This window comes from Rhincodon typus, chromosome 7, assembly GCF_021869965.1.
Source record: "Rhincodon typus isolate 14 chromosome 7, sRhiTyp1.1, whole genome shotgun sequence".
Taxonomy (NCBI): domain Eukaryota; kingdom Metazoa; phylum Chordata; class Chondrichthyes; order Orectolobiformes; family Rhincodontidae; genus Rhincodon; species Rhincodon typus.
In genome coordinates, this window is record NC_063338.1 from 71703016 (window position 1) to 71724435 (window position 21420).

Below are 21420 nucleotides of genomic sequence, written 5' to 3' on the forward strand. Positions count from 1 at the left end.
TTCTCGAAAGGATATAGTGAACTTGATGGATTTTTACAAAAAACAATTAGCGCTTCATAGTAAACCAGTATTCAAACTAGTAATTCAATTCCAGATCTATAAACTGAATTAAAAGTCCACCAGTTTCCATAATGGGATTTGAACTAAAAGCTCCAGAAAATTATCCTAGATCTCTGGGTTCCTAATCCAGTGTCATAATATTAGCATTCCTATGTCAGGTAAAAACACCCCATGAGAGGTAAATTACTTCCATGGTGGCAGCAGTCAGTATCCAATATGTTTGGAGCAGATATTTGGAAACGTAATAGAAGATCAACCGGACAAAGTTTTGGACAAATGGAGAGTTCTCACATTTAAGCAGTGTCATTTTCTGTGAGCACAGACAGACATCTCTTTTGTTCTGTGGATAGGACATTAACTACCATGATAACAGGGCTTATTTATTTTTAATTAGAAATTAAATTCTTTCAAGACAAAATAATTTTTTCAGATTGACTAATATAAGAAAATAAAATAAAATTAAAAGGCTAAAGCATACTTTTGAGCTGGAACACAAAGCAAGTGAAGTGCAATACAGAAATCTGGAAGGTAGAACACTCCATTCCTGACAGTCGTTAAATCAGTAATAATTCTCATTGGAGAGGCTGCAAAGACTTTGCTTTTAAGGAGGGAGGAGTTTTAATTTTATGTTGACACTAATCAGGGACACATAGTTTAAAGTGGTACATCCATTGTTTTCATGGCACAATCATGATAGCAGAAGTCTCATTATTGATGTATGTATTACAACTGTTCAAACAACACATACAATTCTATTTTATAGACTGAGCAATAAATGATCCTGAAAACAAGATAGTTAAGAATTATCTCGCCATTGGCAAGGATGGGCCTCACAGAGTTAACATATCTAATCTTACCGTAGACAATCAGAAAGATCCAGAAATTATCTGAAAGGTTTTCAAGGACCAGCTCAAGGTAAGACTTAACTTGAGGACCAACATACTCAACTCATTTCATACAGACAGCAAAACTAAGACTCTATTATCCAGCTTGTTGGAAATCGATTTTCCATTTTGGAAGCTGATGGGGGTACTGGCTCCTCAAGGGAGTACAGACTGAACCAAACTTCTGGAATCACAAGCAGCATGACTGTATGGGAGGGTAGGAAGAAGAAGACATGAATGTGTAACTTTTTTGAAAAGGAATTATCAGAGACCTACTGAGTTAGTCATCACCTCTACACCAACTAAAACCTTTAGGAAAGACCTTTTGGGTAAGAGAAGTGGCTATATCATTGATGCAATACTTGATGATGGCAACAAGCATGAAACTATTGTGAAAAACCCACAAGAAAAATGGAAGTTTTAGTTACCACCAACACAATTGTTATGGTCAGCAAAACATTCCAAATGTCACAAAATTGTAACTAATATGGTCTGCCACACATATCCAGAAGTTGTCCAGCTTTTCTTGATATCTGTGGCATGTGGTAGCAAGGTATACTGAACATGCATGTACAGGAAATATGGTTCCAAATATCAAGTTATGCATGAGAACAAAACACAGGCATCTAAAATGATGGTGGAACATGGCTACAGTGATAGCAAGAAAAGTGTTAAGAAAAACACTAAGACAAACAGCTCAATGAGATTCAGAGTCAATCAAGTAAAATGCAAATTTCAGATGACCGAGCTTTCCATGTTAATCTCATTTACCATGTCCACGGTGTAAGGTAAACAGAAGATTTTACAATTATTACTATTGTACATCCTGAAAGGCAGGATGACACATGGATAAATCTAAAATTGGCGCAAGAGGTAATGCTAACAATTTATCACCTTGTGTTCTAAAAGCATTCACTTTAAGAAGTGGTACTCCATGGTACAGAGAGAAAAGGGCTACCTTCAAGGGTATAAAGGATGACCAATTCTATGCATTGGCAGATTCATGGTACATTACCTGTATGCAAGTGCATCATATCTTTTCAAAACCTTCTACCTGGTAGATAACAGCAATGACAGGACTACTGGTATGCACAGACCTCACTCGAGTCACAATTCGTGAGACTCAAACCATACCCACTATGGTAGAACAGACCACAAAGGATACAATTGAAGCAGTCAATGACCTCCAAGGATCATTGAAGTCAGATATAAACTGATTACCAGAGTTCTGAGGAAGAGTCAGTGGACGCGGAACGTTAACTCTGACTTTTTCTTCACAGGTGCTGCCAGACCTGCTGAACTTTTCCAGCAACTTCTGTTTTTGTTTCAGTCTAAGTCATGGAAGGTGAGGGCAGCCAATGTGTGACCTGTCATATGTAGGAAGTCATGGGCCATAAGGGCATCCTAACTCCTAACTGTAGAAAATTGATGTCCCTGTTTTGGAGTTTGAGCGGCAGCTAGAGATCGTGTGGCATACTGACAACATGAGAATGATGTGGAAAGCACATTTTGAGTGATGGTCACACTGCAGCTCAAGGGACTGGAGGAAAGATGGGTATAGATGACTACTAGGCGCTCAAAAAGAGTGTGGCATGTAGTGCAGAAGCTGCTGGGATCCAACTCACAAATCGATTTTCCATTTTTGAAGCTGATGGGGGTACTGGCTCCTCAAGGGAGTACAGACTGAACCAAACTTCTGGCATCACAAGCAGCATGACTGTATGGGAGGGTAGGAAGAAAAAAACAGGAGTAATAGTGGTAGGAGATTTATTATTTAGGGGAACAGGCAAGTGCTTCAGTAGCCACAAACGTGACTCCAGAATGGTGTTGTGCCTCCCTAGTGCCAACATCAGGGATGTCACTGAGTGGCATCCTGAAGGGGGAGGGTAGTAAGATAGAGTTTGTGGTGCATATTGGTACCAGTGATAAGGTAGAATGAGGGATGAGGTCTAGCATCAAGAATTTGGGGAGCTAGGCAGGAGACTAAACAGCAGGACCTCAAAATTTGCAATGTCTGGATTATTCCTGGTGCCATGTACCAGCAAGTACAGAAAATGAAAAATAGGGCAGAAGAATGTGCGGCTTAAGAGTTGTGCAGGAGGGAGGGGCTTGGATTTCTGGAACACTGGGACTGTTTCTGGGGAAGATGGCATGTATACAAGTGGGATGGTCTGCAACTGAACCAGAAAGAGACCAACATCACTGTTGGTGTATTTACAAGTGCTCTTGAGAGGAACTTAAACTAGTTCAGTAGAGGGAGGAGACACAGTATACAGTGGGTACACAGCATACTTTAGTAAAGGAACCAAGGCAGAGGGTGTTCAGCCATGTTGAGTTTCAAGGGTATAAGGTGAGGCGGATGACTTCTACTTCACTGTTAGGTGTATTAGAGGTAAGAGAGAAACATTAAAGGGCATGAGTCAATGTGAAATTGCGACACTGCCATCACAGAGATGTAGTTTATGGAAGAGCAGGACTGGCAACTCAACATTCTGGGATAGAGGATATTCAGGTAGAACAGGGGAGAGTGTAAAAGAGAAAGTGGTGTTACATTATTCATTAATGAGTCAATAACTACATAAGGAGGGACAGTATCTTGGAAAGGTCTTCAAATGAGGCTTTGAGGGTAGGGTTGAGGAATAAATAGAGGATAATCACACTGTTGGGAGTGTATTATAGATTCCCAAACAGTCAGTGGGCAATATACACTGAGCAGATACACTCTGACCTGTGTAAGAAAGAATAATAAGGTAATAATATTTGGGGATTTCAACATCAAGGATAGTCAGCATGGCTTTGTCAGAGGGAAGTCATGCCGAACAAATTTCATCGAATTTGGTGATCAGATATAGGTGAGAGTAGGGCCGTAGATGTAGTTTACATAGGTTTCAGTAAAGCCTTTGAGAAAGCTCCACACTAGAGGCTGATCAAGATTATAGAAAACACGGGATCCAGGGAAACTTGGCAAGTTGGATTCAAAATTGGCTTAGTGAGAGGATTTTTCTCAGATGCTGACAAGGTGAAAGCTATATCAAAGATGAGAAAGCCCAACAGGTGTAAAAGCAATGCAACAACTTTTTGGAATTTGTGACCTACTTCCCAATGTTCTTGCCTAATTTATCACATGAGTGTGAACATCTACATATGCTCAATGTTAAGGATGTGCAGTAGCATTTGGGGAAAAGAATCAGAAGCATGTTTCATGGGGATCAAATAACGAGCAATGATGACACCAGCACTGAGGTACTCTTGGTGTCAATGATTAAGTCACCTTGCAGCATGATGCCTGTGAGATAAGACTCGGTGTGATCCTTATGCAGCAAGGACAATCAATTGCATTTACATCCGATGCAAAAAGACAAACGAAACAATGCTATTTTTATACTGCTGAAAAGTGGCTGACTACTGTTTTTGCTCGTGAACATTTTAATAAGTACTTGTTTGTGAGAGAAAAAGAGTTAGATTGGTGTCCGACCACAAACTACTTCAAAGCATCTTCCTCAAATGCTGTATCTGCTCCAAAGCATCTATAAAGGATTTTCCATTGCTAGCAGGATTTTTATCTGAAGATGACATACAATAAAGATAAACGATGTACATAGCCAATGTGCTGTTGAGGGCAGCACTCTTTATGAAGAAAATCAGGGAATCGAGGATAGAGTGAATTTTCCAGATCCAATGAGATGCAAAAGCTTGACATGAAGTCATCAACCTGACAGTGACATTGAATTTGAAAGACAAGCATCTTTCTCTGGTCAATCAGCCTACAGAACAAGTTGTAACTCTTAAAATGATTAAAGAAGAAATCATAGAATCCCTACAGTGTGGAAACAGGTCCTTCAGCCCAACAAGTCCACACTGATGCTCACAGCATCCCACCCAGACCCATCCTGTAATCTACACATCCCTGAACTCTATGGGCAATTTAGCATGGTCAATCCACCTAGCCTGCACACCTTTGGACTGTGGGAGGAAACCGAAGCACCCGGAGGAAACCCACGTAAGACACAGGGAGAATGTGCAAGCTCCACGCAGACAGTCACCCAAGAGTGGAATTGAACCAGGGTCCCTGGTGCTGTGAGACAGCAATGCTAACCACTGAGCCACCATGCCACCCTATGAAAACATCAAGGCCACAGTGATATAATAAAGAGTGTATTGAGCATATAGAGATGAAGTGATAGTGCAAGATGGCACCTTGCATAAAGGAAGTAGAGTCATTATCTTGAAGGAAATGAGAAAAAGAGGATTATGTCTACTCTGTGGAAGGCAAGAGAAGTATATCTTTGGCCAAACATGAGCAATGAGATTAAGGACAACAAGTTTAATGACAATAATGAATTTCAAGCTAATCAAGGTAAGGACTATACATATCACAACAGATATGGACCATGACGAGCTTGGGTTGACCTTTTTATTCTCACAGGAATTGATTATGTTGTCACTTTTGATTATTATTCCAACATCTGGGACTTTGATCAGGTGATATCAACAACTACCAGTGAGATTGTAAAATGTTTGAAAGTACATTCCAGTTGTTACAGAACTCCAGACACTGACAGAAGCAAGAATGACCCTCAATTCACGAGTGAAGTATTTAAGTTTAGGATGAGCTGTCCCTTTGTTGCAGGCCACTGATCTGAGCTATTATTTAAGAACCTTATAATTGACTGGGGAATTCAGCAGAATATTTGATTTCCACTCTCTTTGCAGTCAAATGGAAAGGCTGAGATAGCAACAAAAATTACCAAAGGGATCTAAAGGTCTTAACTAAATCCAGCACTGATTTACACAAGGCAATCCTAGTGTGGGAAAACATACATGTTAAAAGCATGGAGAGTACTCCATCCTGAAGATTAATGTCATTCCACACCTAAATTAGTCTTCTGATAGCAAGAAAAGTGCTGAAACCAAATGCAGTAACAGAAGTGAGTGATAAAATCAAGGTGAAATAACATTGAGCCAACTTTCACTTTGATAAAACTGCCAGATCCTCAGCAAAGCTGAGAACTAGAGAGGCAGTTCGACGCTCACAGCAAGTCAGCTCACAACGGAACTTGTGACCTGCGTAGGGCAGTTGTCGCCACATTCGTATGTGGTGCATGTGAGCAACCAGATAAATCATTAAAATGCAGACCTCTACATACAACTAGATAAGCTGTCCCTTCGCTGCAGGCCACTGATCTGGAACACATGACCCCACGATCAGTACAGAATACAGAACGACTATAAGTCTGAGACGTCCACCATTCCCCAAAGCTGGGAATAGATCAGCAATAAAAAGCTACCATAACTACAATACTCACCAAAGGAAAGATTTTGTGAAACAACATAGCACTGTAAAGAGTAGACAGCATAAACAGCAATCAACAACATACCTGCATACCATTAGTAGATCTGTATGATTTAAAGACTATATATATTGAAAAAAACAAATTTGTAGAAATTGATAAATGTAGGACTGGCTAGAATTAATATACAGTTTTGTTAACGAATTATAATTTTCTGTGTTGACTTCTTTGTATTGAATAACTTGTATCTGGAAATGAAAAGGGATGTTTAGAGAAGTGCATTTGTACACAGTTTACACACAATCTTTCTACAGCCATGTAACCTCAGTGTCTGCCGGAAGTACTTTTGCTCCTGTCTTTGGCAGCCATTAAACACATTAGAAGAAACAAAATGTTGTCAAAAGTGTTTAAGCTTTCCCCTAATTGAATCTATACCATCGGGTTCAATCACTCCCTGTAGTACTGAATTGCAAGTTGTTTTGATAAAGAAGTTTCTTCTGAAATCCCTGTTGGGTTTCATAGTTACCATCTTGTATTAATGGCCTCCAGTTATGCTATTTCCTACAAGAATGAATGTGCTCTCTGTATCAAACCTTTCATAATTTTAATGATTTCTATTAGGTTCACCCTGTCACATTAAAGATATAAATTTTCCACAATTAATTTTGTATATTGCCCTTTTCTGAACTTATATACAGACAATTTTCTCTTTATTTCTTTTAGAAGTGCATTACAAATTGGTGAAGATACCTTGGGGCCTAATTCATGTATTTCTCAGTGTTTTCAAAACAATTCTACCAGGCCAACCCTTTTTTTCCTTTCCTTTTCTGCCTAATCTTTAAGTAATTTCTTTGCCAGCAGCAGTCAGAATGCTCGAATGTTCGTGACCAGGCGAATCAACTGCAAATTTGTTGGTGCCTTGTGGCTGCCTGCAAAGAAGAAGTAGATAGTCCCCAAATTATGAACAATTTCTGCTCCTGAGTAACTTTGCAAAAGTTGATTTGTACATAAGCCAGAACGCAATGCAGGACAATATCAAGCAGCCATTCATAAGCACAGGAAACAATCACATGCTGGATATTTAATATTAAACCCCTGTAGAAGATTGCATTTGTAAATACAAGCATTCGTGAGATAGATATTTGTAAATTGAGGACCTCCTGTAGCCGTAATACTTTAAATGTTCTCTGATCCACTTCTGGTTATTGGCTAACTGGTGACCACTTAAAATTGTTCATTGTTTGTTGGAAATAATTTTTTTTTTAAATCTTCTGAAATGCATGTGACTTGTCTGATGTATTGATGCCTCCTCTCATGGCTTGGAATCAGTTATGAGGTGGACTGCCTAATGAGTGTTAATTACCAAGTCCACTCAGGCGACTGAAATGCTCAATATTAATGTTTTGACCACAAGCAGGAGGTCGAGCTAATTGTGTGAGGCTTCAGACCACCAGAAGGTTAATCTAATCACTCTTGTTTCTTTTTACAGTTGCTTTGAGCTCATGGTGTAAACATCACATCATAGAACACTCTTTGGATAACTGTTACACTCTATTTTGATTCATTGATTTGTCTAGTGTGTTTGTATCCTTTTTGATCCACCATAGTTCCTGCATGGCTTTGAGAGCTATTTAGTTTTCAGTGTTTTTTTTTCAGCAAATATCAACTGTATGAGGCTGGAAGAAGTAGAAACATCCAAATTCATTGAAAAGCTTGGCCTCATAGGTACAGGCGTCAAGTTCCAAGAATTACTGAAGCTTTGAGATGTATTAATGACAAGAATCTTCTGTTAAGAGGAGAGGTGAATGACTTAATTTGTTTGCTGATGCACCCAGGGCCTCTGAGGAAGGCAGGGAAATTACCGACTAACTGTTTCACCCTGACTGAATCTTTACAGGAGTCTTTATGGCAGTGTGATCGGATAGTCAGAACCATGAGACTTGGGCACTTTTTGCAATATTTATACAAGCTACTTGGAGCTATTCTGAGTCAGTATAAAACCTGATGAGGAGTGCAAGAGCTGGTCCGTCAAAGCATTTCCAGCACCATTGCACTTTGACACTATTTACCGCCCACTCTGCCAACAAAGTTTGCACACTTCCCATTCTGAACTGACTCCCGAAAATGCTCAACACTCCACCCTCCCTCAGTGACAATGCGCATCATCACACCCCTGACAGCCCTCAACACCCTCTGTTATGAGAAAGTTCGCCCTCCTGACATTGCAGACTCTGTCACCCGACCATGCTAAATCTCATCCAACAATTCTTAACCCTGCCTCGCGATGACAGAAATTTCTCATCCCACCTTCCAGCACACATCTTCCCCCACCTCGCCCACATCCTGGCATACCTTCCAGAAACCTTGACACTTCCTGGCTGATTTTGGAACAGTTGGTGTTGTTAGGGAATACATGGGCCAAGGGAGTGCAGGAGAGATGCTACGGCTCATGACCAGGCGATCGGTTGGCATTGATCTGAGATTACAAGGTGTAGAGCTGGATGAACACAGCGGGCCAAGCAGCATCAGAGGAGCAGGAAGGCTGACATTTCGGGTCTAGACCCTTCTTCAGAAATGGGGGAAGGGAAGGGGATTCTGAAATAAATAGGGAGAGAGGGGGAGGCAGAAAGAAGATGGTTAAAGGAGAAGATAGGTGGAGAGGAGACAGACAGGTCAAAGAGGCAGGGGTGGAGCCAGTAAAGGTGAGTATAGGTGGGGAGTTAGGGAGGGGAAAGATCGGTCCCCGGAGGAGAGACAGGTCAAGGCTGTGGGACGAACCTAGTAGGTAGGAGATGGGGGTGGGGCTTGAGGTGGGAGGAGTGGATAGGTGGGAGGACAGGTTAGGGAGGCGGGGATGGGCTGGTTTTGGGATGCGGGTCAGGGGAGGGGAGATTTTGAAGCTTGTGAAGTCCACATTGATACCACTGGGCTGCAGGGTTCCCAAACAAAATATGAGATGCTGTTCCTGCAACCTTCGTGTGGCATCGTTGTAGCACTGCAGGAGGCCCAGGTTGGACATGTCGTCTGAGGAATGGGAGGGGGAGTTGAAATGGTTCGCGACTGGGAGGTGCAGTTGTTTGTTGCGAAGCGAGCGTAGGTGTTCCACAAAGCGGTCCCCAAGCCTCTGCTTGGTTTCCCCGATGTAGAGGAGGCCACAGCAGGAACAGCAGATGCAGTATACCACATTAGCAGATGTGCAGGTGAACATCTATTTGATGTGGAAGGTCTTCTTAGGGCCTGGGATGGGGGTGAGGGGGGAGGTGCAGGTGTAGCACTTCCTGCGGTTGCAGGGAAAAGTGCCAGGGGTGGTGGGGCTGGAGTGTGGAGCAGACAAGGGAGTCACGGAGAGAGTGGTCCCTCCGGAAAGCAGATAAGGTTGGGGAGGGAAAAATGTCTTTGGTAGTGGGGTCAGATTGCAGATGGTGGAAGTGTGGGAGGATGATATGTTGGATCCGGAGGTTGATGGGGTGGTACGTGAGGACGAGGGGGATTCTGTTTTGGTTGTTATTGCGGGGAGGGGGTGTGAGGGATGAGTTGCGGGAAATGCGACAGACACGGTCGAGGGCGTTTTCGACCACTGTTGGGGGGGAAGTTGCGGTCCTTAAGAAACGAGGACATCTAGGATGTCCGGGAGTGGAATGCCTCATCTTGGGAGCAGATGTGGCAGAGGCGAAGGAATTGGGAATAGGGGATGGCCTTTTTGCAGGAAGATGGGTGAGAGGAGGTGTATTCTCGGTAGCTGTGGGAGTTGGTGGGCTTGAAATGGATATCGGTTTCCAGGTGGAAACCTGGACGACCCCAACCGCGACGACTGCTACATTCAGAAAAAAAAACACCTGGAAACTGATATCCATTCATTGAAGTCTTGATCAATGGATGAGAGAGGGGTGAACAATGTTAGTGATTGGAGGGTGAATAAAATTGAGGAATGAGGGATGGGTTGAACATTGTTGGGAAGAATATTATCTGAAGAGAGTTATGCAGTTTCAGGTGTTGACTGGACCATTTTAAATCTCTGCAAGTGAATGAACAAATGATAGGCCTTCAGTGGTGAGCCTTCAATACATGATGAAAAAGGAGACAAGGTTTTACTTTCCACCTGGCCTCCTGACTCTATCTGCCATTACATTCAAACTGGAACAAATAGCAGGAGCTGCAAAATTTCCTGTGTAAAATGTTGCATGGGCATTTTAAATCACCGTCAGTGGTTTTGGGGATGGATGGAGGGAATCACTCTCTGACACTTACTGGGAGATCTCAGCAAACATGCTGTTGTTCCGCATTGATTGATGGCCATTGCTGCTCATCACAATGTCTAGAACACTCTCTAATATCACTGAAGTGTACTCTCCGTATTCCAACACCTCAGCTGGTAGCTTTTGACTGCTGACTTATACATTCTACTGTTTGACTATCACTGCTTCCAGTTTTATTTCTTGATAAATCTGATTCCTGAGGTTGTAGACTTGCTTGTCGAGCCAGTGTGTTTGATTGAAGACGTTTCAAACAAGGACTGTGAGAACCATTACGCAGGCCGAACTAGAAGAAAACTTCCAATAAGGATACACGAACACCAACTAGCCACCAAAAGACACGACCAATTCTCACCGGTCTCAATACACACGGACAAAGAAGGACACAAATTTGACTGGGACAACACATCCATAACACCACATGCCAAACAGGGACATGCCAGGGAATTCCTGGAAATCTGGCATTCCAACCAGAACTCTGTCAACAAACACATTGAATTGGACACGATATGCAAACTCCTGAAAAATAGAACCGGAAGTAATGCTAACCACCCCAGGAAACCGAGGCATATAAATAACAAGCAAGACAGAACACCGATGCTTCACCGGAGGTGCACTGACGATGTTACCTAGCAGGTGACGAAACGTTTGCAACCAAACACACCAGCTCGACGAGAAAGTCTACAACCTCATCCACAACCCGAGCTACAAATCTTCTCAAAAACTTTAAACCTGATTCCTGCTTTGTCGCTGAAGTATTTGCTCTGCTACAATATTGAGAGGGCACATATTTTAAAAAGTACAGCATCTAGAAAGTGCCAGTTCCTGGAAGCTCTTACAAGTTCCTACTCACCAGCCACACAACAGGATAGGAGCAGTCAAGGCTGAGGTGTTCTCAATCACACACAATAGGTTGTGAAACTCAATAACAACCTGAGGAAAGTAATACAGCCTCATGCACTATAATTAACTATACCTTCCCTATCCTAACTCAAATTCCGAAGCACGTGAAACAACTGATGTACATTTTTGCCATTAATGTCCTCTGCAATGAACACAAATAATATGTACCATGGTATGTAAACAGGTCTATCTCTATCCTTCAATTATTCATTGTTCAACATTTGTTTAATGTATATAGTGTTCATATGTGATAAACTTTGTTGAAAAAAAAATTTTCTTCAACATAAAACATTCACCTGTGTTCACATTCCGTAAGTGGTTGGCACTTCAATCCATGTGAATAAGAGGATTCACCAACTCCTCATTCCATCTGCCAGTAATTGCTCAGCCCTTCCCATTGCTGACACCATTATTTTACACCCACTGGCTGTTGATCGTTTATTTAGCAATTGCCCCGCACCTTTGTTGCCTTATTTACAGTCATCAAATCATATTGCCCTTTGGCCCACCATGTTTGTGCTGCCCAACAAATACTGTTTTCTTCCAGCACTTGTTCCATAGCCTACTATGCCTAGGCATTTTACTTGTCATCAAGATACTTCTGAAATAGTTGTGAGAGTATCTGCTTCCACTACCCTTTCAGGCAGAGTGTTCCATATTTCATCACCTTCTGGGTGGAAAAGGTCTTCCTCCAATCTTCTCTAAACCACTTTCTCCTCACCTTAAACATGTGCCCTCAGGCCTTAAACATATCTGCCATGGGGAAAACATTTTCACGATCTAACCTAACTATGCCTCTCATTAATTTGTAAACCACAACTGGATTCCCCACCCCATCCTCCTCAGCCTCCTCTGCTCCAAGGTAAACAAACCCAGCCCATCCAGTCTCTCCATATAACTGAGACTTTTCATTCCAGGCAACATCCTGGTGATTCTTCTCTGCACCCTCTCCAGTGCAATCATGTCCTTCTGATAGTTTGGGGAACAGAACCACACACCATTTGCGATCTAACCAATGTTTGGTAAAGTTGTAACAAGACTTCCTTGCTCCTTTAGTCTATGCCCCAGCACTAATGAAGGTAAGCTTCCCATATGCCATTTTCACCACTTTATCTACCTGTGATGACACCTTGAGGAATCTGTGGACCTGTACACCAAGGTCTCTTTGTTCCTCAGCAGTCCCTAGGGACCTAACATTCAATATGTGTATCCCTCCCTAATTAGATCCCCGCCAACACCAAAATGCATCATGCCCTCCCTTACCACAATTAAATTCCATCTACTATTGCTCTGCCCCATTTACTACCTCAACGATATCAAACTGCAACTCTTGGCTGCCTGGCTTCAAACCCCTCAATGACATACTTTCGACTCCTTACTGCCCCACTCCCATTGCTCCACTCCTGGCCTCTTGTCATTCTGCTCCCAATTCGTCACCTTGCCCATGACTCTTTAACACCATGCTCCTGACCCCTCGTTGTCCCACTCTAACCCATTATCACCTCACTCAAGGCTTATTCTCACCCCAATCCCAGCTCCTTATGCAAAAACTCCTGATTTTTATGTGTCCAACACCTCGTCACCCCACTCCCAACCTCTTGTACTCCCTATTCCCAACTCTTCAGCACTCCATTCCAACTCCTTACCACTGTGCTCCCGACCCCTCAACATTTGATTCTTGAACCCTGCTGGGGGCATGTGGGTGATGAGCAGGAGGCAGCACATAGCAGCGATAATGTAGGAGGCAAGCAGTGGCAGAAGTGCAGTTTGTAACAATGAGAGGTCAGGAGTGGGCTGGCTCTGTGGGAGAAGGTGCTAACAGTGTTCCTTTTAGATTGAGAAATGGCCCATTTCTGAAGAAGGGTCTAGGCCTGAAACACCAGCCTTCCTGCTCCTCTGATGCTGCTTGGCCTGCTGTGTTCATCCAGCTCTACACCTTGTTATCCCAGATTCTCCAGCATCTGCAGTTCCTACTATCTCTGAATCCTTTTAGATTTAGTTCGTTCTGTGCCCTCAGGCATCTTCCTGAAACATGGCTGGCAGTGAAGTGACAGGCACTGCAAATTCATGCGCAGGGAGTGCACAGCTTGCAGTGTGATGTCAGGGTGTCAGTTCCTCCTAAATATTGTATGAAGCTGCGCAATACCTTAAAGTCCACTGCTTTTCTGTTTCATGCTTCACAACGGCTGGTTAACAGCAATCTCAAAACACATAATTGTTGTGGGACATCCCTGCCGTGGTGATAAAACACTCTAGCTCTGGGAAAACAATTCACTACTCATTCTTTAAACATTATGATAGCACAACTGCACAAAATAACTGTGCCCAATCTGCCTCATGCCAGTAATTGCGGAGCATAAAACAGCATAACAAAGCTCACTGAGATCCAACTGTAAGAATACAACAGGATTCATTGTTTAATGAACAGGATTATCAAGTAAAAACAATAATGGCTGGAAATACTCAGCAGGTGAGCTGATATCTGTAAAAATTGAAACAGGGCTAACTTTTCAGCTCAGTGATCTTTTGTCAGAACCTATTTTCAAATTTCCATTGTCCACAGCATTTTCCTTTTGAGGCAGGATTAAGGACTAATATCCTGGAATAAACTGCCTCTAGGAACGATAGTCTAACATTCAAAAGGGCAAGAACATCATTAAAATAGTGTCATGCTTCCCCCTCCCCCCAGGTGAATTGTATACTAAAATAAGCAATTTACTGACTAACTTACCTCCTTCACCCAAATGAAGAAATTACGAGCAAGTTTTTACTTTTTGTGGCTATCAGTTGAAAATGAATCAGAAATCACCTGAATTATATGTGAATTAACAGGCGAATTATGGTTGGTGTGAACTATATATTAATCATGGAAAAGCAGATCAACTGACTATACAATGAGGTTACACACCTTCACATTTCTCCCTGTCTTAATGTGGGAACACATGTAATTTCTCAGTCTTTCCAACTGGACCTCTAGAACATAGGCTCTCTCTTATTTATCATTCAATGGCTTTAGTTTTCAAATCACCAACAAAAGTAACTCCACTCCATCTGAGGAACACAGATGGTCCTGAAGAAGGGTCCCGACCCGAAACTTCAGCTTTCCTGCTCCTCTGATGCTGCCTGGCCTGCTGTGTTCCTCCAGCTCCACACTGAGTTATCTCAGACTCCAGCATTGGCAGTTCTTACTATCTCCACTCCATCTGATCTTCCTTGAGACAGTGATCATTTAAACAGAATACTCCTACAGAACCTAATTAGCTAGGGTCATGGCTGTCTTAATGGTGCACGTTCCTTGAAGACTCCTTTACCTGATGGTTTTAAGTCTTGGCCACATTGACAAATTGAAGCACTGCCATAGAATTTTTCACATCACGATCACTGGTCTAACCCTTCCTTTAACTTCATTTACTTTTATCTGTATGACACACACAGCTGATTGTAAATGTATCTTCTCTGTTCTTCCCCTGTTACTGATCTCCTTTGTTTCTGTGCACTTGGCTTCTGTATTTTAACTTCCTTCCAAATGGTACTATTTTCAGATCAAGACTCACCAGTTCACATGGACTAATTTTCTTATTAACTGAGAAAATTGCAACTGATCCCTTTAAAATTGATGCAACCTCTTAAATTTTCTTTTACAAACTTTCTTAAAACCAATTATAAATTCCATAGGCCTTATAAATAAATTGCAAATTTTCCTGATCACATTGCTTCCACATCAAAGGTTATCATAATAGGATAGTCACAAAATGGTAAAAACGAAATATTATATCAATTGAAAATGGAATAGATCAAAATGGGAAACTTACATTTGCAGGTAACGTTGTCGTTATCCAAATATTGACCATCAGCACAAGCACAAACTCTTCCACCAGGGATTATCAAACACAGGCTACTGCATCCACCATTGTTTCCACGAGTCAAGTTATCAGCTAGAAGGGAGAGTACAATGTCAGTAACCATATTTTAATTAAAAAATGATTAATACCAACTGAGTACTGTTTGTCTGCAGTTAATTACTCTCCATCTGTATCTTCTTTTTACTTCTCAACTCTGCTACCTTCCAATTCCTTCCCTGGAATAGAACTATCACCAAATTCATTCAGAATTGCACTTTCAGAATCACACATGTTTAGCTTTAGGCCATCAGTTCACAATGACATTTCTGCAGCAACTGATATGATCAACCACACCTTCATCTCCACCATGACACCCTAGTCCCCAGTAAATACAATTCTCACATTGAGAATTGTGTTATCATAGTGATGATAAGCCTTCAGTTGTCACCATGTTATTATGTGATGTGATGCTTAGATGCAGGCCACTGATGGCTAGTGGTTGGGATAGAGTGCCATCACTGATCCTGCTCTGTTAATCAAAACAGGATTACTAGCCTCTAAGATAACAAGGTTTAGAGCTGGATGAACACAGCAGGCCAAGCAGCATCAGAGGAGCAGGAAGGCTCTACACCTTGTTATCTCAGATTCTCCAGCATCTGCAGTTCCTACTAGCTCCTCCTAGCCTCTAAATTGCTTTTGCAGCCCACTGTATCAGTTTAGTTTCTGGAAAATGGCAATCCAGGATGTTGACAGTGGGGGACCAATGCCATTGAATTCAAGGGGAGAGGGCTAGATTCTGTCATGTTGGACATGTTCATTGCCCAACACTTGTACAGTGTGAGCACTACTTGCCACATGTCACTATAAGCCTGGAACTTGTTCTAATTTCTTGTTGTATCTAGACTTTGTTCCCCACGGTCCAATGCAGGCATCTCCACATTGTATCTAGACATAGACTGCTTTAGTACCTGACTGTACCTCTTCCATCATTTTCTTGATGAGTGAGAGGATACTGATAAGGCAGTAATTGGCCAGATTGGATTGTCCTGTTTTTTTCTGACATGCCCGGGCAAATTATCATATTTTGGTGGGGTGAGGGGCAGGGAGTGGGGGTGGGGGTGGGATGTGGATGACAATGTTGTGTCTGTACTGGAATATCTTAGCTGGGGGGACCAGCCTGTTCTGGAGTACAAATCTTAATTAATGACAGAATATTTTCAGGTTCCATAGGTTTTGCAGTATTTAGTTTTTTCAACCATTTATTGACATTCAGAGAAGTGTTAGTCGGATGAACCTCAGAATCGAAAGACTGTCTTATGAGCAAAGGTTTAGTATGTTGGGACTCTGCTCATTGGAATTTAGAAAAATGAGAGGAAGTCCAACTGAAACATATAGGATTCTTAAGGGACTTGACAGTGCTGAAAGGATGCTTACCCTTATGGAAGTGTCTATGACCAGAAGGCAGTGTTTCTGAATTGAGGGATGCCAAATTAAGACGGCGATAAGGACAAATTTCTTCCATCAGAAGTTGTGTGTCTTTGGAACTCCTTTCCAGAGAGCTATGGGGGTATAGCACTTGTATATATTTAAGGCAAAGATACATAGATAGATCACTAGGAGAATAAGAGTTATGGGGAAACACAGGAAAGTGGGTGTGATGATCAGTCATGATCCTTGTGAATCACGGAGTAGGCTCGAGGGGCTGAACAGCTTCCTCCTGTGCCTATTCCTTATGGTCTTATGGGAATGTCAGGTAGAGTAAATCAAATTGGCTGAAGATTAGCACTTGTGATGTTGAGGACCTCTGGGGGAGGCTGACCTTCATCATTCACTGGACGCTTCTGGCAAAAGATTGTTGTAAATTCTTCAGCCTTATCTTTTGCACTGATGAGCTGGGCTCCCCATCACTGAGGATTTGGATGCTTGTGGAGCCCCGTCCTCCAGTGAGGTGTTTAATTGTTGACCACTATTCACGATTGGATGCGAAAGGGTCTCAGAGCTTAGATCTGATCCGTTGGTTGTGGAATTGCCTAGCTCGTTCATTTGATGCAGTACTGTTTGGCATGGAAGTAGTTGCTTTACCAGCTTGACACCTCATTTTTAAGTATACCTGGTGCTGCTCCTGGCATGCCCTTCTGCACTCCTCATTGAACCAAGCTTGGTGGTAATGGTAAATTTGGGGAGATGACACACCACAATTTGTAGATTGTGTTGAATACAATTCTACTGCTGCTGACAACCCGTAGCACATAGGTGACAAGTTTTGGCTTATTATATTTGCTTAAAATTTATCTCATTTAGCAAGGGGTGATCATGCCACCCAACATGATGGAGGGTGCACTCAATGTGAATCTTCCAAGAACTCTGTAGCGCTTACTTCTGGTAGGGAGGTTACTGAAGATGAGGTCAAATATGTTTTTCACACTTGTTGGTTCCTCCAGCAGCTACTACAGACACAGCCGAGCAGCTAAGTCCTCTAGAACTTGAGCAGCTCAGTTAATAATATTGCTGCTAAACAACTTTTGGTTGTCATGTTTAAATTCCCCACCCAAAGTATATTCTGCATCTTAGCCATCTCCAGTGATTCCTCTTTGTACTGTTCAATACAGAGTATTCTCAGCCAAGGCAGGGTGGGATGGAAGGGTTGCAGTGTGGAGGGAGATGCATGGTGATCAGCAGGAGGTTTCTTTGCCTATGTTTGAACTAATGGCAGAAGAATTAATGGAGTGCATTGTCAATGTTGATGACTCCAAGATAACCCCCCACCACCCATCTTCACACAACTGTTCTTCCACCTCTGCTGGGTTGTCCCACTGGTAGCGCAGGTCAGAACCAGGGATGGTACATCTGGGACATTGTCTGTAAGGTACAATTCCATGAATATAACTACATGCTTCTTGACTAGTCTGTGAGATGTCTTGCCTAATTTTGGTGAAGACGCTCAGGAAGGAAGTTAGAAAGAAAGATTTTGCGTTATTGATTTGGCTTTGTGGTTTCCATTGCCGAGGTTAATGCCAAATGGACTGTTCAGTTACATTTCTTTGAGACATTTTTGCAGTCTTATCAAACTGATAGGTTTGCTGGGTCATTTCAGAGGGCAGTTAAGTGTAAACCACTTTGCTGAGAGTCTACTGTCATATGTAGGCAGACTTTATTCCCTAAATGGGGAATTAGTGAACCAGATGAGTTTCTTTTATGGGTATCCTTAGAATTTAATTTCCAGATTTTTATTTTATTGAATGCAAGTTTCATCATCTGCCATGATGTGATTTGAACTCTGATCCCAGAGTATTATGTGGGCCTCTGGATTATCAGTTCAAGAACATAACCACTGCACTATTGCCTCCAACATGCACAAAGCAATTTGGAAGAATTCTGGCAAAGATTCTCATTTCTATCCGAATGTTGTCTGGGTGACAAATCAGCACAACACCTCAGGAGTCATCTGGTGCTCTTGAAGAGGGTTAGGGCTGGGGAATTGCAACACCCTGGGCAACTCTGTGCTTCTATGTTGCCACAATGTAAGGTGGTTTGGCTGGCCTCAGAGTAGAAAGGTAGACAATCTGGAGGCTAAAATACCTGGGAAGGGTTTGGCATTGGATTTGGCTGACAGGGAAATAGTCTGATTGCTTGTGCATTGTCTGAGTCCAGACAGAATTTTGCTCTCCGACTGCTGGACTGTCAGCAGATATAGGGTGAAGTGCATTTATATCTGACAAAGGATGTTCTTGCTGTAGAGGAACGCAGCGAAGATTTATCACATTCACTCCCAGGATGGCAGGACAGATGTATGAAGAGATATTGAATTGATTAGGATTGTATTCAGTGGAGTTTAGAAGAATGAGGGGTGTCTCATAGAAACCAATAACATTCCAACAGGACTAGACAGGACGAGACAGGATAGGTGCAGGAAAGATGCTCCATTAGTGGGGGAGTCTAGAGCCAGGGAACATAGCTTAATGATAAGTGGTGATTGTTTCAGGATTGAAGTGAAGAGAAAATTCTTCACCCAGAGAGTAGTGAGCGTGCAAATTCACTACCACAGAAAGTAGTTTGCTTTCAAGAAGGAGGTAGATACAGCTCTTGTGGCTAAAGACATCAAGGGATATGGAGAAGGGTGGGATTAATTTCCTTGACAGTGATGATCAGCCATGATCAGATTGAATGGCAGAGCTGGCTTGAGGCCTATTCCTGCTCCTGTCTTCTATGTTTCTAAGTTTCAGGCTACCCAGTAACATCCTAACATGGCAATCGGCATAGTGTAAACATCACTCTTGGACCCTTGACAAAAAAATTAAAAGGACCTATTCCCCCAAAACAACTCATGTACGTTCTGGGCAGATCAGGATGGCCATTCCATCAAAACGAACAACGTTTCCCATTTCATTTTCAAGTTTCTACTGCACAATTTCTGCCTGGTACAAGGTCTGGACATCACTCTACCTCCCCCAACCCCAACCCCCCAACCGTCCCACACTCACCAAAAAAAGAGTCAAATTCGAAAGAATGTTTGGCTTGGAGATATCATGAACTACCTTCTTTCCCTGGCTTTAAATGTATTAATTTATTTAATCTTTCACAAAAAAGCAACAGAAATTCTAATATGTCACGGAGTGTTAACTGCTGGGAATATTTTTTATATGTGTGTAATTTAACGCAGCCAACTTTGATTAACATTTCAAAGAAATTTACACTCTGTTAATAGTGGGATTCTGAAGGCAGCAATCTTCAGCTTCAGACCTCAAGTAGTCCTTTGTCGCCTGATACAGACTCCTCTCCAAAAATCATGAATTACATAAGGCAATTGTGAAATAAAATTCCTGTCTGATGAACTTATTAAACAAATCCATTTTATTTTCACTAAATATGCAGTCATTTTATCAGAAAATATTAACATTGCTCTGCAACTCCAAACAGGAATTATAAATTGCTCTCCAGAAATAAAACAGACTGAGAAAGGTTGTCAGCAACAATTTAAATCAACATATGTTAAAATATAGTGCACTTTAAAACCTTAGCTTAGCATACAGGACAAAGCCCTTTCTTCCGTTTTTTTTTTAAAGAAGGAAAGAGCAAATCTGGGGCACAAAATAACAAACACATTAACAAAATGTAAAATATTTTTGAAGCTAATTTGACCAAAGAGGGATGGAAAATCATACGGCTGAAAGCTAGGAATTTGCTTTGTTGTTTAAAAAACCTGAAAAAGATAAGGGAATACTAGTAACTAAAAATGAAAAGAAGTGTGACATATTTAAAAAGGGATTATGGAATAGTTGTCTTTTAAGTGCAAAATATATTTCTGATCATGCTAACAGTGATCACCACTTTTGTCTGCCAATGCGATACAACTAAGGAACATAAATAACGTGTTTTCTTGTTCTTATTTGTAATTCTTAAAGGTTAGAATGCAACATTATCATTTCCAAGACAATCAACCGAACAAAAACACTTTGCTTATAGCAGTGCATGTATTATTTGCACGAATGAATATGCGTTAACTGCCGAGTGCTGACATTTGAGGGTGAATAATTGGATGGTTAATTCAGGGGTAAATATGTTGTTCTGGACCATAAACACATCATTACTGAAAACAAGACATGTGAACTATAGATAATTGGTATCATTTATCCAAATATGTTCAACCAAGATGTGCACATTTATTACAGCTATTGCTATATATTCAGGCAATTAACCAAATTTATGGGGAGATCTGAATTGCTTTTTTTCATTTTCACAACATTACAATATGCCATTGAAGTTTCCACTGAACTAAAATAAGTTAAATAAAAGCTGAAAATGTTAAGGATATTTCAGAGAAAAGTTAAATTCAACACAAAATCAAAATCAAGTGATTAACTTAATCTTCAGTTCAACTGTATTTAATTGGTTCAACACTGTTAGCCTCACTTACGTGTTACTTACCTGACTTTAATGATAATGGTCTGATTTTTATTCAGTCGTAAGCACATTTTAAAAAAAAGTGCATCATCTAACTTTAGAAGAAGTTGCACACAAATCACCTGGTAAAAACCTTTGGTCATGTATGGAAGCAAATGGGTAGTTCAGTCTCCAAGAAATGTAAGTATTAACATTTTAGAACTGTGCAACAGTGTAACATACTCTATCCCTCAGACTGGGCTGTATGAAGTGCTTAATTTGTACATTCAGAGTAACACAACACTTG

The 21420-nt window shown here is 41.5% G+C and overlaps 1 protein-coding gene across 1 annotated transcript in view; it reads right to left on the reverse strand.

The window, feature by feature from the left end:
* LOC109911043 (low-density lipoprotein receptor-related protein 1-like) overlaps positions 1-21420 on the reverse strand; it is a 1753343-nt gene that overhangs the window by 786540 nt on the left and 945383 nt on the right. Inside the window, exon 15 of the mRNA XM_048599379.1 lies at positions 15204-15326. Coding sequence (XP_048455336.1) covers positions 15204-15326 — 123 coding nt within the window. The remainder of the gene's footprint in view (positions 1-15203; positions 15327-21420) is intronic.